The 17,139-nt window shown below is 44.9% G+C and overlaps 1 protein-coding gene across 3 annotated transcripts in view; it reads right to left on the bottom strand.

Moving 5' to 3' along the window:
• unc13d (unc-13 homolog D (C. elegans)) overlaps positions 1-17,139 on the bottom strand; it is a 161,131-nt gene that overhangs the window by 93,363 nt on the left and 50,629 nt on the right. For all 3 annotated transcript variants that reach the window (XM_080209138.1, XM_080209139.1, XM_080209140.1), the window contains 3 exons: positions 6,484-6,591; positions 3,750-3,809; positions 3,245-3,311 (listed from right to left, as the gene is read on the bottom strand). In XM_080209138.1, coding sequence (XP_080065264.1) covers positions 3,245-3,311; positions 3,750-3,809; positions 6,484-6,591 — 235 coding nt within the window. The remainder of the gene's footprint in view (positions 1-3,244; positions 3,312-3,749; positions 3,810-6,483; positions 6,592-17,139) is intronic.

Genomic DNA, 17,139 nt, shown 5'->3' with positions numbered 1-17,139 from the left:
TTTTCAAAATTGCTAATACATCTTCCCTCAGAACATCTACTTCCTCCATCCTATCAGCCTGTATCACGCAGTCATCCTCAAAAACAGGCCCCTCTCCTTGGTGAACATTCATTCAGCACCTCACCTATCTCTTCTAACTCCATGCACAAGTTCCCACTACTATCCTTGTTTCTCATCTCCTTCTGTATTATTGGCCCAGAAAAAGTAACACATGCGCTCTGGAAATTAGTCATAGTCATTGAGTCATAGGGATATTGGCTCAGTCTTCTCCGCTTGCATTACAGGGTTCAAGTTTACTGTATAGTGGCATTTTTTTTACCAGAGAAGGGTCTTTTAATCTTAATGAGAAAGGTTGTCTGGGGAGAAATCTTGTTTTACTTATCGTCACCAATGTAATAATCTCACCCAGGCCAGTCCTCCATCACTATAAGCCTTTAAGAGCTGCATTCACAGCTTACAGTAACGAGTCCAAGCCTGGAGACCTACAGAATAACAGCCTGGGTTCAGGCACTGGGCATTAAGCTTCTCCTGCTTGTTTTCCATTGGGCGAGCTTCCACTCGCTCAGTAGGAGAGTTCATACTCCACACAGCCCACGGGAGTGACTAGTCGATGATTCCCCATGTCCTTTGTGGCCATCGTACTGAATGATTTAAAATAAAACATTTGTGAGGGACTGACTAATGAACCCCAATCTAACCAGAAATAGTTCTGTTTATTTTTTAAAGGGCATTTTCAGTCATTTAAAACCAGTTTACTGAAAGATGCTCACTGATTTTACAATCCTTATTCTTTGGTTTTATTTAATTCCCAGCTGTAATAATGAGATTGTTCATTAAATATATTTAGGAATATTTTTCAAATAAAGTTTTCAAAAGAATGTGTTTAAAGTGTTTTCAGACTCTGCTGCTTTGGTGCAGATGTCACATTTGGCAGAATGTGAATAAGATTATTAATGAAACCTCTAAGAAACATTCTTATTATGTTGAAGAGTTAAACAAGAGAACAAGAATTGTTTTTCACGATAGGAACAAACAAAAACAAATTTATCAAAGTCTTCAATTTCTTATATGTACACACTTACTAAAATTAAAATGTTCTCATATTCAACAAATACTTAAGTCTTGCCTTCTCTTGCGGAGAAGTGTGAAGTAATTCACTTTGGTAGGAATAACAGATGTGTTGAGTATAGGGCTAACGGGAGGACTTTGAATAGTGTGGATGAGCAGAGGGATCTAGGTGTATGTGTACATAGATCCCTGAAAGTTGGGAATCAAGTAGATAAGGTTGTTAAGAAGGCATACGGTGTCTTGGCGTTTATTGGTAGGGGGATTGAATTTAGGAGTCGCAGCGTTATGTTGCAACTGTACACAACTCTGGTGCAGCCGCACTTGGAGTACTGTGTGCAGTTCTGGTCCCCACATTACAGGAAGGATGTGGAGGCTTTGGAGAGGGTGCAGAGGAGGTTTACCAGGATGTTGCCTGGTATGGAGGGGAGGTCCTATGAGGAGAGGCTGAGGGATTTGGGGTTGTTTTCGCTGGAAAGAATGCGGCTAAGAGGGGATCTTATTGAAACATATAAGATGATTAGAGGTTTAGATAGGGTGGACAGTGATAGCCTTTTTCCTCTGATGGAGAAATCTAGCACGAGGGGGCATGGCTTTAAATTAAGGGGGGTTAGTTATAGGACGGATGTCAGGGGTAGGTTCTTTACCCAGAGGGTGGTGAGGGATTGGAATGCCCTGCCTGCTGCAGTTGTAAATGCGCCTAGTTTGGGGGCGTTTAAGAGATCCGTGGATAGGTTTATGGACGAAAAGGGATTGGTTTAGGTTAGTGGGTCATTGTTTTGTAACTGGTCGGCGCAACATCGTGGGCCGAAGGGCCTGTTCTGCACTGTAATGTTCTATGTTCTTTTTGTCATTTGCTGATCTTTTGCTCATAACTTTATTTAATAACAGGAGTGCTGCCCACGAGTTCAATTCTCATATCAAACTCACATACACACACAGACTCACACCCAAAAACACACATACTCTCTCTCACACACACACTCGCCCACCTCTCTCTCACAGCTACGCACAAACCGTTGTAACTCACACATACATTCACACACACTCACCTCTCTCTCACACACACACACATAGACATGCTCTCGCCTTTCCCTCTCCTTTATACACACTCCTCTCCATTCCTAGATGTCCACCTCCCCTCCACCATTACCCTCCCACCTCAGGCTTGCCCTGGCCTCTCCTCCCCCAGCCCCTCCTGCCACAGTCTTCTGATAGGTTGACTAGTGTGCCTGTCAGTAGTCAATGCATTGAGAAAACCACCTTAAGAACATAAGAACATAAGAACATAAGAAATAGGAGCAGGAGTAGGCCATCTAGCCCTTCGAGCCTGCCCCGCCATTCAATAAGATCATGGCTGATCTGTCGTGGCTCAGTTCCACTTTCCCGCCCTCTCCCCATAACCCTTAATCCCCTCTCTTATCAAAAACCCATCAACCCGCTTCTTAAAAATATTTAGCGAGGCAGCCTCCACCACTTCAACGGGCAGAGAATTCCAGAGATTCACCACCCTTTGAGTGAAGAAGTTCCTCCTCAACTCCGTTCTAAACCGCCTCCCCTTTATCTTGAGGCTGTGCCCCCTAGTCCTACTGTCTTTTTTGAGCGGGAAGAGTCTCTCCACCTCTATCCTATCCATCCCATTCATCATCTTATACGTCTCAATGAGATCTCCCCTCATTCTTCTAAACTCTAACGAGTACAAGCCTAGTTTATTCAGCCTCTCCTCATAGCTCAATCCCCTCAACTCCGGTATCAGCCTAGTAAACCTCCTCTGCACTCCCTCCAGGGCCAAAATATCCTTGCGCAGGTGCGGCGCCCAAAACTGCACACAGTACTCCAGCTGCGGCCTCACCAATGCCCTATACAGCTGCAGCAAGACCTCCCTACTTTTATATTCAATCCCCCTCGCTATGAAGGCCAGCATCCCATTCGCCTTCCTGACCACCTGCTGCACCTGCAAGCTGGGTTTTTGCGATTCATGCACAAGGACCTTAGATTGGACAAGCGAGAAGTGGAGCGTTTTTCAAATTTAAAATAGTCAGACCTACGATGGAACCCCTGTCTGAATCCTGCGGAACCTCAGAGGGCACGGAAACTCTGTTCTCATTAATACCCTACAGCCTGAAGACTATAATTATGCTCTACTGCTGTTCTCTTGAAGTAAACAAAACATACTCACCATTTGCATCTTTGGCCAGAAGTCCTTGGGCTTCCTTTACGACTAACTTCAGGAACACAGAGGGTGGCTGCAGAAAAGTCACAAATAAACGAAAAGGAGCCTCAATATAATTCCCGCAATTCCCTTTAAATTGCAATAGACCATGCCCAACATTGTAACAGTAAAGAAAAAACCATCTGTAATCCGTCATTGACGTCAACATTCCGTACCGGTCACTGTATCACTCTCTGAAATACTCCAGCAATATCACTCTTAAACCCCCTCACTGTAAGAATCTCCCCACTCCACACTATAACAATCCCCTATGTAAACACTCTGGTATACTCTAATCCACTGACTCGCTCAGTCTGATATACCACCTACCTCCAACCATAACAACTTCCGATAATCTTTCCCACTTTGTATTTCATGGTGTCCGTTTAGGAAGTGTGACAAATGTGACACAAAACAAATCCGAAACTGTAATCATGCCCATAAACAAAGCACAAGAGGCTCTTCAGCTCACCTTCAGGTGTTTGACCCTCTCCAGAGTAACTTTGTGTTCTTCTTCGTCCATCTGAAAAGCCTAGAAAGCGAGAGGTGAGAAACTGCCCATCAGGTTATTGTGGCAAAACTCTGTCAACAGCCAGGATGAGACACCAGGAATTACTTTGCGTTTTCCTAATGAGAGTTTTATTTTTTTAAGGTGCATGGGTTTCAACCTGGAAACTCTCTAACGCATTTGAATACAACATTCAATCCTTATCACACCTAAAACAAGAGGTTGCACCGACAGTGCAGCAGGATCAGAGCAGGTCAAACTGCATGTACATCCAGCATTATTTATCAATGGTTTGATTCCATGTGTAATATCCACACAGAGTAAAAGCTGTGTCTAACAACTGGAATTCTCCAGTAACCGAAATTTCTGACAGCTTGATTTTTTTGAAAGCAGATCACTTTCAAATAATAAATAAATTACTAATAACAACAATAGATTGAAATGATTAAATTAGTGGGTCAGTTTTGGTTACTGTGCCTGAACAAGGATATTCCAGCATTTTAGCTTGTGTCTGGAGTGATGTAACTCACCATTAACGTCTTGTTTACCCAGCACCAGCCAGTCCTTGAGGAAGTTCAAGAACAAAGACTTTGCTGCAATTGTATAACTTGTTGCACTTTTCAGCCTAACATCCTTTGGGGTGGCACGGTAGTACAGTGGTTAGCACTGCTGCTTCACAGCTCCAGGGACCTGGGTTCGATTCCCGGCTCGGGTCACTGTCTGTGTGGAGTTTGCACATTCTCCTCATGTCTGCGTGGGTTTCCTCCGGGTGCTCTGGTTTCCTCCCACAGTCCAAAGATGTGTGGGTTAGGTTGATTTGCCATGATAAGAAATTGCTCCTTAGTGTCCAGGGATGTGTAGGTTAGAGGGATTAGTGGGTATAATATGTAGGGATATGGGGGTAGGGCCTGGGTGGGATTGTGTTCAGTGCAGACTCGATGGGCTGAAGGGCCTCTTTCTGCACTGTAGGGTTCTATGATCTATGATCCTGTATTGAGAAAGTGCTATTTGCAGCAATGATTGAATGGGGAGGGGGCAGTGATCCCAGAACCTGTGAAGTTGGATTTTCAATGCAGTTCTGGGAACCGTACCCACCATAGGAGGACAACAATTGGGCCACAGATGTGGCCAAAATATGTTGAATCCTAGGCTTCACCAGCAGCTTCCATGGGCTTCATTCAGGAGGTGAAGTCTCAATCTTCTTCAATAAGATCAGCAATATGATGTGGCTGGATTGCAGACACCAGGCCACAGTCACTCCTTCTCACCTCGTTTAAAGCTTCCAACTGACTTATTTCCTCATCAGCTGCAGGTCCATGCTCAGTCCTCTTACGCCTCCACCCCACAGCCTGGAAAATCTTGGTGCAGCAATGCAGCACGATCTACATCTCACCATCCCTCAATTGTCACAGGTGAGACATGATATAAAATGTGTGTGTGATATTCATATATTCTTCAACTGGACCATTTAATAATTTTTCCTGTGCAGTTAAAAATGGAAAATTTCTGAGCTAACAACACGTCTCCAGCCAGTCACCCGATGACTTGTTCCTTAGTAACAGTGCCCATGGGATGGGGATTCTGCTGCAGCTAACTCTGAACACAGGAAAAGCCTCCTCGGATTGTCATCTCCCATAACGGTGCTACTGGCCAAAGCATTAGCATCCTAACACAACAGTTTTGACCCAGAGAGCATCAGTGAGTTAACACAACACCACTGGCTCCAAAAACAAAAAGGAATTCCAACTCCAGTTAAACACCAAGATCCCAGCCTTGGGATTATATTTCCTGGGTCCAACATCAGGGAGGTATGTCACATGACCTCCAAGCTGCACCATGATCCCGTCTGTCAGAACTGAATTCCAGCAGTTACTGTCTGACCTCTGAATGTGAGCAGAACTCCAGGCAACAGCCTGCGCCGCCTAACATCAGGCTGGTGCCAGTAGGAAGACCTTGAACCTTCATCAAACCTGCCAATGGCTGGAACCTTGGAACGTGTGCCTCCAAACCTATCCATTCTAGGTGCCTCCTTCTCCTGTTGTGCAAGTCTCGATCTGGGAAAGGTAGGGGCATTCTACACTCAACCAATCGCCCCTCAGAAGCAACATTCTGGTTGACTCATGATTCCAGACTCTGGACACATATATTTTGTGATTGTATTGTTATTCTTGCCTTGTCTTGAACCCTCTTCCTGTCTCCTCATCCCTCCATTTATTGTGTGGGTGTAAAAGGGGTGGATTTGTGAATTCCTCTCATTTTGTGTAAAAATAAACTAACCGTCTTATTTTCGTCTTACCTCAGGTTTTCTGTGTAAGTTATTACTAGAGGGTGGAAGAAATACAAACTGAAGGAAACATCCCGCCATTTATAAAGGGTGAAATCAGAATAACGAAAACACCTCTTTATAGAGTGGGGAAATCAGGGGTTTAAATCAAACCCACCAGTCTGTGACACAATCAACAAGATCTCGTCATTTATCTGATTGCTGTTTGTGGGATCTTGCTGTGTGAAAATTGGTTGCCATGTTTCCCACAATGGTGATGGATTTTCATTTAACCATAAATTGCCCCAGATGTCCTGAGATCATAAAAAGCAATATATCAATGCATGTCTTACTATTTCTGTACACTCTGGACCCAGAGGGAACCAGAGTAGCTCGCTGTTGAGGTAGAGAAATGTGTCCGGTTAGTTTACTCACATTCTTCAGGTATTGAAGGAGCTCAGTCTTATTTGCGGTGTGGCATTCTGAAGGTTTGCCACTGCGATAAAGAAAGGTGTACAGGGCTTCTTCATACAACAGGTTCAGCTGCAATGGAACAAGAGAAAAACCACAGTCGGCTTCTGGATAACTAGTCAGAACGTAACGCTGCAAAATGTTCACAAAACTTGCTTCTAGAGCAAGGGCTCTCCAACACTAGGTCAAATCCTGCTCCCCCTCACCATCTAGTGGTTCCTGCTGGAAGTTGCTTGTGTGAACGCTCATCATCCCCTTAGTGCCCAGAAATCTGATTGTTCCTGAAAATGGGCATGCAGGGATGAGGTGGGTTGGGTTGGGAATTGACAATGGGGTTAGGGGAGAACGTAGAACAGTACAGCACAGGAACAGGCCCTTCAGCCCACAATGTTGTGCCAAGCATGACATCAAATTAAACTAATCCCTCCCGCCTGCCCTTGGTCCATATCCCTCTATTCTGTGCATATTCATGAAGGCCCCTTAAATGCCCCTGTCATATCTGCCTCTACACCACCCCTGGCAGTATATTCCAGACACCTACCACTCTCTGTGTAATAAAACTCATCCCTCACATCTCCTTTGAACTTTACCCCTCTCACCTTAAGTGCCTGCCCCCTGGTATTAGACATTTCAACTCTGGGAGAAAGATACCGACTGCCAAACCTAGCCTCTCACAGTTTTGTAGACTTCTATTAGGTCTCCCCTCAGCCTCTGCCGCTCCAGGGAAAACAAGGGAGTTTGTCCAGCCTCTCCTTATAGCTCACACCCTCTAATCCAGGCGGTATCCTGGTAAAGAATGTGGGCAGAGAATGGAGCTTCCTTCCTCCAAATTCCAGGGGGAAAGTGGAAGTGACTCCCCTTGACACCAAAGCAGCATTTAGTCACACGTGGCATCAGGCAACCCTGGCAAAACTGAAGTCAAAGGGCATTGGGGGGAAAACTCTCCACTGGCTGAAGTCATGTCTAACACAAAGGACAATGATTGTTGGAGATGAATCATCTCAGCCCCAGGACATCACCGCAAGGATTCCTCGAGCAGTGTCTGAGGCCATCTCCAGCTGTTTCAAAGTAATCTATGCCCACCTGCAGCAAAACCTGGAAAACATCCAGGCAAATCCAGTAAGATTCATGACACAGAAGTTCCAGGAGGGGACCATCTCCAACAAGATCTAACCATCATCCTTGACATACTAAAGAACAAAGAAAATTACAGCATAGGAACAGGCCCCTCGGCCCTCCAACCCTGCACCGACCATGCTGCCTGACTGAACTAAAACCCCCCACCCTTCCAGGGACCATATCCCTCTATTCCCAGCCTATTCATGTATTTGTTATTGTCATATCTGCTTCCACTACCTCCCCCGGCAGCGAGTTCCAGGCAGTCACCATCCTCTGTGTAAAAAATGCGATGGGTCGCACTGGGGCTGCTCTTGGTTGTTCGAGATTGGCCTAGTGCTTCAAGTCGTTAGTGTGTGCCTAAACTGGACCATCTGACGGGCAACACGACAGCTCAGTGACTATCACTGTTTGCTGTGCAGACACATGGATTTGGGCCGGTGTCTGTGGGAGTTTGCGCATTCTCCCCGTGCTTGCATGGGTTTTCTCCGGGTGCTCCGGTTTCCTCCCACACCCCAAAAATGTGCTATTAGGCTGATTGGAGGTAATAAATTGTCCCTAAATTAGTTTCCCTCAATGTGGAATGCCATAAGCATAGATAAGGGTGATGGGTGGAGGGGGGGAACTGGTAATGTTAAAATGGCGGCGTGGACTCGTTGGGCCGAAGGGCCTGTTTCCCGGGCTGTTTTTGTTCTTTGTTCTTTGATTCCTGGCTTGGGTCACTGTCTGTGCAGAGTCTGCACCTTCTACCTGTGTCTGCGTGGGTTTCCCCTGAGTGCTCCGGCTTCCCCCACAGTCCATAAGATAGGTGCGTGCATCGGCCATGCTAAATTCTCCCTTAGCGTATCCGAACCAGGCTGTGGCAACTAGGGGATTTTCACACTAACTTCACTGCAGTGTTAACGTAAGCCTTACTTGTGACTAATAAATAAACTTCGAAACTCCACTGCCTTTTCAGGAAGAGAGTTTGAAAGACTAACGAGCCCCCGAGAGAGAGGTTATTCCTCATTTCTATCTTAAACGCTGACCCATTATTTTTAAACAGTGACCCCCTTGTTCTAGTTTCTCCCATAAAAGAAAACATCCTCTCCACATCCACCTCAGGATCTTAAAGGTTTTGATTAAGTCACCCCATACTCTTCTAAACTCCAGTAGTTACAAACCTAACCATTCCAATCTTTCCTCTTAAGATAACCCATTCCTGGTGTTAATTTAATGAACATTTTCTGATCTGTTTCCAACTCATTTACATCTTTCCTTAAATAAGGAGAACAAAACTGTACACAATTCACCATATATGATCTCACCAATGCTCTATATAACTGAAGCATAACTCCCTACTTTTGCATTCAAATCTACTCACAATAAATAATAACACCCTATTAGCTTTCCTAAATGTTTGCTGTACCAGTATTCCAGCCTTTTGTGATTTGTGTACTTGGATACTAAGATCCCTCTTCATCTCAGAGCTCTGCAATCTCTCACTATTTAGAGTATAAGATTCTTCTTTATTTTTGTTACTATACTCCATTTGCCAGATCTTTGCCCACTCATGTAGCCTATCTATATCCCTTACTGCTCCTTCACAATTTACTGCCTATCTTTGCATAATCAGCAAATTTAGCAACAGTGCCTTTGGTCCATTCAACTAAGTTATTTATAACAGTGATGTTATAAATGAGGCCCCAACACACCACCCGTCACATCCTGCCAACCAGAAAATTGCCCATTTATGCCTACATACTGTTTCCTGTTAGCCAGCCAATTTTAATCCACACCCAATATCTTACCCACTACACCACGAGCTTTTATTTTCCACAATAGCTTTGATGTGATACCTCATCAAATGTCTTCTCAAAATCCAAGTACAGTACATCCACCAGTTCCCCTTCATCCACAGCACATGTGACTCTAGTAAATGTATTAAACATTATTCCCCTTTTCACAAAACCATGTTGACTTTGCCTGATTGCCTTGAATTTTTCCAAGTGTCCTGCTATAACATCTCTAATAATGGCTTCTAACATCTTCCCTACGACAGATGTTGGGCTAACTGGTGTGTAGTTCTCTGCTTTTTTGAATAAAGGTGTTCATCTGCTGTTTTAATGTATCCTTCCTTGAATTTAGGGAGTTTTAGAAAATTAAAACCATTGCATCAACTATCTCACTAGACACTTTTTTAAGCTCTTAGAATGATGACCATCTGGACACGGGGTGATCTGTCAGCCCACTGACTCAACAATTTACTCAGTATCACTTCCCTGGTGATGGTAATTTTCCTGAGATCCAAATGTATTGCGCTGCACTCACCCAACACACATTCTTCTCTCTTGCAAAACAAGGTGGTGCACACAGAGGGAGGAGATGCTAACAGGAAGGGGACAGGTACATCTGAATCCTATCAGGTCTTGGCTATTATTGGGATGACCTTTGCTGAGGCTGAATCTCATTTCCCACCTCACCCTCATCACACACACACCCTTCTGATTAACAAGGTGAGGATGGGTAAGCACGCACTTCTTACTTCCCCTCTCTCTCCACACCACAACTTTACCCATGTGCCGTTCCCCTTTCAGATACCCTAGATGTCTACCCTAGCTAGGAAGACTCAGTGTCACTTTATTTCACGCTCACAGCCACTAACTCAAAAACTGACACTAATTTATATTGTGGAGGATTGATCATACATGGGAATAGTGCATGCTGCAACACTGGACCTGTGTGGACAGGAGTCTGAGCAATGGGTCAGGACACAGGTTTAAGGTGTGGGGAGGAAAGTACAGAAGTGATGTTAGGGGTAAGTTTTTCACTCAGAGGGTGGTGAGTGAATGGAATCGGCTGCCGTCGGTGGTGGTGGAGGCGAACTCGCTGGGGTCTTTTAAAAGACTTCTGGATGAGTATATGGGGCTTTATGGGATTGGGGGTTATAGATAGGTGTTGATGTGATCGGCGCAACTCGTGGGCCGAAGGGCCTGTTTGTGCTGTAGTGTTCTATGTTTCTATGTTCTATAATACCCCCTGGAGGGGTGATTGCCCCACTGCAGGGGATTGAGATGAAGAAACAGAAGGGGCGACTGCAGAAAAGCAGTAATCAGACATTCCAGAAAACCTACAACAACAACAAATGTTTACATTGCATCTTCAACATAATAAAAAATCTCAAGGAGTTTCACATAAACATTATTAAACAAAATATGACACAGAGCCAGATAAGGAGATAATAGTTCCGATGACCAGGAGTTTTAATCTGTGTCTTAAAACAGGAAAATGGGGTCGAGATAAAGAGGTTAAGGAAGGAATTCTGGAGGTTAAATGTCCCAGGGTGCTGACGGCACAGCCACCAGTGGTGGAGCAATTTAAAATCAGCTCTAGAGGTCAGAATTAAATGAATGAACACACTGGGAATATTGGTGGGAGTGGAAGAGAGTACAGAGACAGGAAGAGATGAAACCATGGAGGGACTTGAAATTTGAATGGGATTTGATGCCATTAAGTTAAGAGACAGATAACAAAGCTTTAGGTAAGTTTACAGACGGTAGAATGTGGGACACCAGCCGTTATACGTAAATTTTTTGTTGCTGCGCGGAACGTGGGCGTTGCATTTATTGCCCATCCCTTGCCGGGCCATCCAGGCAGCAGCTAAGAGTCAACCACATTGCTGTGGATCAGGAGTCTGGATCAGGGTAAGAATGGCAGATTTCCTTCCCTTAAGGACATTCATGAACCAGATGGGGTTTTTTACAACAATCGACAATGGTTTCACAGTCATCATTAGAACTTTAATTGCAGATTTTCATTGAATAGTGGGATGTGAGCCCGGGTTCCCAGAGCATTACTCTGGGTCTCTGGATTACTTGTCCAGTGACACTATCACTACACCATCGCCTCTCCTGGTTATTGTGAAGGGGAGGTCGTGCCTCACTAATTTGATCAAGTTTTTCAAGGAAGATGATAGATGAGGGAAAGATAGTGGATGTTGTACATATGGATTTCAGTAAAGCTTTTGACAAGGTAACTCATGGTAGCCTGGTATGAAAGATGAAGTCACACGGGATCAGAGGAGAGCTGGCAAGATGGATACTGGATTGGCTTGGCCATAGAAGAGAGAGGGTAACAGTAGAGGGTACATTTCTGAATGGAAGGCTGTGACTAGTGGTGTGCCACAGGAATCAGTTCTGGGACATTTGTTGTTCGTAGTATATACCAATGATTTGGAGGAAAATATAGCTGGTCTGATTAGTAAGTTCGCAAACAATGAAAAATTGGTGGATTTGCAGACAGAGAAGAGAATTGTCAGAGAATGCAGCAGGATATAGACCAGTTGGAGACTTGGGTAGAGAAATGACAGAAAGAGTTTAAACCGGACAAGTGTGAGATAATGCATTTTGGAAGTTCCAATGTATGTAGGAATTATACAGTAACTGGTAGAACCCTTAAGAGTATTGACAGGTAGAGGGATCTGGGTGTACAGGTACACAGGTCACTGAAAGTGGCAAAGCAGGTGATAAGATAGTCAAGAAGGCATACGGCATGCTTGCCTTCATCGGTCGGGGCACTGAGCATAAAAAATGGCAAGTCGTGGTGTAGCTGTACAGAACTTTAGTTTGGCCTCATTTGGAACAGTGTGTACAATTCTAGTTGCCACACTACCAGAAGGATGTGGATGCTTTGAAGAGGGTACAGAAGAGGTTATCCAAGATGTTGCCTGGTCTGGAGGGTATTAGCTATGACAAGAGATTGGATAACTTGGTTTGTTCTCACTGAAACGATGAGGGGTGACCTGATAGAGGTTTACAAGATTATGAGTGGCACGGACAGAGTGGATAGTCAGATGCTCTTTCCTCAGATAGAAAAGTCAAGAACTAGGGGACATAGGTTTAAGGTGCACGGGGAAAAGTTTTTTTTTACACAGAGGGTGTTGAATGTCTGGAACGTGCTGCCCAGGGAGGTGGTGGGAGTGGGTACGATAGCAGCATTTAAGGGGCAACTAGACAAATATATGAATAGGTTGGGAATGGAAGGATACGGACTCTGTAAGTGCACACTGTTTTAGTTTAGGCAGACATCATAACCAGTACAGGCTTGGAGGGCCGAAGGGCCTGTTCACGTGCTATACTTTTCTTTGTTCTTTGTCAAGGAACATAGAGGAGTCTAACACCACTTGGCACAGGGCTTCTCCCGGGACTTGGGACCAATCCTTTCCAGAATGGAGCTGGTGGCCAATTCCATCAGCACAGACGAGAACCTGACCATGATAGAATCATAGAACCCGACAGTGCAGAAAGAGGCCCTTCGGCCCATCGAGTCTGCGCCGAACACAATCCCACCCAGGCCCTACCCCCATATCCCTACATATTATACCCACTAATCCCTCTAACCTACGCATCCCTCGACACTAAGGGGGCAATTTCATAGCACGGCCAATCAACCTAACCCGCACATCTTTGGACTGGGGGAGGAAACCGGAGCACCCGGAGGAAACCCACGCAGACACGAGGAGAATGTGCAAACTCCACACAGACAGTGACCCGAGCCGGGAATCGAACCCAGGACCCTGGAGCTGTGAAGCAGCAGTGCTAACCCACTGTGCCACTGTGCTGCCCAGATGATGCAGCATCTGATAACAACATCTCAACTTCTATTGTAGCACAGCCTATTGTTTCCTGTCAGCCAGCCAGCCCAGACTGTTGCCATCAATATTGAGGTGGAACAGTCTCAAACTAGGCTTTCCACTTGAGCTGAGGACAAGGTGAGAGTGAACCACAAAACTATCTGCAGTTTCACCCAGTGAAATTCAGCAACTTTTCACAGTGTGATCGGACAACAAATTTTATGAAATTGGGCACACAAAAGGGAAGCAGACTAAAATTACACTCACAGCCTCTCCACTAAAAATCACAAGGTAACAGACACCAATCAGTAGGCAAGAGCATGCTTTTAGAATGCAAATGAGGGCTAGCACACAGAGGAAGCTGGGCAGAATGGCACCTACAGGAAGTAAATTAAAAAATACATCCCCACCCCATCAAAATCAGCACTTCTAAAACAGTCAAACAACCCATGGAGACACCTAAAATTAGCATAGCTAAGGAAACATTCCTGGCCCCTCAAACCTCTTTTGAGGTCAATGACACACCTATGGTTCAAACCCCGGAGATTCTAGACTATTAAATAACCAATCAGACAAAACAATTAACACACGCCTAAAACAATTTCCCCAACGCTTAAAAACATCGAGACGGGATGGTAAGGTCGAATACTGTAAATAAAGTATTAGCATTTGAATCGCGTACTGCACCGATGTTCAGGTATAACTATAGCCCGCTGTGAGGGATGGGCAGAGCGCTTTTGGGACAGTCTGATTGTACGTCCTGACTGCACTTCTCCGTCAACGTAAAAGAAAATAAAGCTGTGCCGTTATTGAACTTCACCCTGAGTCCGTCGTGGTCGTTTCGCCCACTCGCGCTAACAACAGTATGCTGTAACCACTGGGATAGGACTGTGTGGCAGCACTGAGACAAGATTAGATGGAATACAAGCACAAAGGAATGGAAAAAGATTATTAATTGACTTTTCACTATTCCATTTATACATTGGTTGGGAATGTTCATTTTGTGGTGACTTTTCTTTTTCTATTGTAGCCAGTGAATGACAGAGGGGAGGTGTGTGTCCTTTGGTGATGGGCAATTGGTATCACACTTTGATGGGTTCTTCACAAACACTCTGGTCAACACCCACCCCCCTCTCTTGTTCTCCTCCTGCTCCAGTGACCCAGCCGGTCACTGTAATGTTAGAGGCCAGGCCTGTGCTTTCAGAGCGAGGTTGTGCAGCCCAGAGCAGGTCACTATTCTGGTGGGTACTGAAGGGTTCTTCCAGAGTGACCCAGGCAGTATGTCAATGATCAGCTCAATCACCTTTCATCTGGCAGTATAGTCACCATTATATGCCATTGGGTGGCACGGTGGCACAGTGATTAGCACTGCTGCCTCACAGCACCAAGGCCCCAGATTTGATTCCAGTGTTGGGTGACTGTGTGGAGTCTGCACATTCTCCCCATGTCTGCATGGGTTTCCTCCGGATGCTCTGGTTTCCTCCCACAGTCCAAGGATGTGGAGGTTAGGCGGATTGGTCATGCTAAATTGCCCTTAGTGTTGGGGGGGTCAGCAGGGGTAAATACATGAGGTTACGGGGAATGAGCCTGAGTGCAAATTGTTGTTGGTGCAGGCTTGATGGGCCAAATGGCCTCCTTCTGCACTGTAAGGAATTTAGGTTTCTAGGTATCTAGAACACCAACAACCTGACCTGGTCTCACCACAGTGACTCTATAATTCAGAAAGCTCACCAACGCTTCTACTTTCTCAAAAGACTAAGGAAATTTGGCATGTCCGCTACAACTCTCACCAACCTTTACAGGTGAACCATGGAATGCATTCTTTCTGGTTTTACCACAACTTGGTATGGGCTCCTGCTCTGTCCAAGACCACAAGAAGCTACAAAAGGTTGTGAATGTAGCCCAGTCCATCACGCAAAGCAGCCTCCCACCCATTGACTCTGTCTACACTTCCCGCTGCCTCGGAAAAGCAGCCGGCATAATCAAGGACCCCACACACCCCGGACATTCTCTCTTCCACCTTCTTCTGTCGGGAAAAATATACAAAAGTCTGCGGTCACGTACCAACTGACTCAAAAACACCTTCTTCCCTGCTGCCATCAAATTTTTGAACGGACTTACCCTGCATTAAGTTGATTTTTTTTACCCCCCAGCTATGACTGTAACATTATTCTGCACCCTCTCCTTTCCTTCTCTAGGAACGGTATGCTTTGTCTGTATAGCGTGCAAGAAACCATACTTTCCACTGTATACTAATACATGTGCCTGGGTTGTGCACCAGAATCAGAAGCAATTTGTAATTTAAATCCATATAACAAATCAATAAACCCTTTTGTTATCCTGTAGCTGGCCTTCAGTTTGCCTTGGTGGCTCAATGCAGTTGGCACAGCAGTCTGCTGCAAAATGAGTCACATCCCATGGTCACACACTGGCTGATGCTGTGGGGGTGAAATCTCTTTCAATTCTGGTACAACAGAGCTCAGACATGACAAAGCAATGTATGTACAGTAATCCCTGTGTCAGAGTGAAGCCTGCAATCCTAGTGAGGTTCACTCCACTTGCCCGTCTCTGATAAGACAGAATTAAAAGCTCTCTTTGAATAGGAACCTCAATGATCTTCTTATCCAACAGAGAGCAGCAAACTGGGAGATGTTACAAATTTCTCAGGTCCAGTCTAGGAGCAATCGGGTGCATAAAAGATCACCACCACAGTTATCTTCACAGTGACTGACACTGCAGACTGGTTACAGGAGGTGGCAGATTTCAATGAGGAACCCTTTACTGAGGTGCAGGAATCTCACAGATTAAGGCTCAGATAGGAACACTGCTCTCTGAATACAACAGGTGGGTATAGCCTCCTCCTTTTGAGAACTATCCTCACCCTCACTCTCCAATTTACTGAAGTTAGTCTAAGAGCCATTTCAAGTTTAACTCATAAGAAATCATGCTATTTTTAATCAACAAATAGCAACATAAAATGTTCTGTCTGAAATTACAATGAACTTTCCAGCCGTTCAGGCTGTTGAGGTCTTCCAGTCCCACTGACAGTGTACCCCCGCTGCAGGTTTCACCACCAAGGGATACAGCCAACCACCTTGACAATGGCAGGACTGGAAGTTCCCACCATCGGTCAACGGCAGGTCACCTCCCATGAAACACACGCCAGTCTGCACGGCAAATCCAGCCCAACGTGTTAACAGTATCATTGGGTGCCAGCCAAGAACAAAGAGTAACGATTATATATATATATATATATATATAAATGTTAAAGAAATAACAATTAATTAACTGTTAATTCTATTGTGGATGGAGAAAGAACAACAATAACAATGATTTTAATAACAATAATGGCAATATTGGCTATTCTGGCTGAAAGTTAAGCATGCTGGGATTTTTTTTATGATTAAAAACAGATGCAGGTTGTAAAGTTCCTCTGAGTCAGTGATCTGGTCCGGGGAGCGTGACCTGAAGCTCCTGTGTTGACAAAATATGGGCAGTTGCTTACTCTGGGGTAGAGCTGATGGCACCGGTTTAGGGGTGCCATCTGAACCCAGCATAATGGTGGTGTTTACAAGTAATTTCATTGGCTGTTCAAGTCATTTGATCAATTTCCGATTACACAATTGGTTAAACACCAGAGAATCTTCTGGAAGCACGTGAAGGAATTTGTAGTTAGAAGACATTTGCAGTCTATTGCCTCTGGGATAACTCTACAGATTCATCATCGAGGAAGACTGCCTTGAAGAACCCCTTCAGAGCAGACTACACGGATAGATTCTACATGAAGCCGATGAAGAGAGACTAAATAGACTGGGTTTGTACTCGTTGGAGTTTAGAAGGATGAGGGGGGATCTTATTGAGACGTATAAGATGATGAAGGGGATGGATAGGGT

This window comes from Carcharhinus amblyrhynchos, chromosome 21 (assembly GCF_965287045.1).
Source record: "Carcharhinus amblyrhynchos chromosome 21, sCarAmb.v2.hapA, whole genome shotgun sequence".
In the NCBI taxonomy this organism is placed as follows: Eukaryota; Metazoa; Chordata; class Chondrichthyes; order Carcharhiniformes; family Carcharhinidae; genus Carcharhinus; species Carcharhinus amblyrhynchos.
Note: the sequence above shows the minus strand (reverse complement) of the source record. Positions and strands in the feature narration are given on the sequence as shown.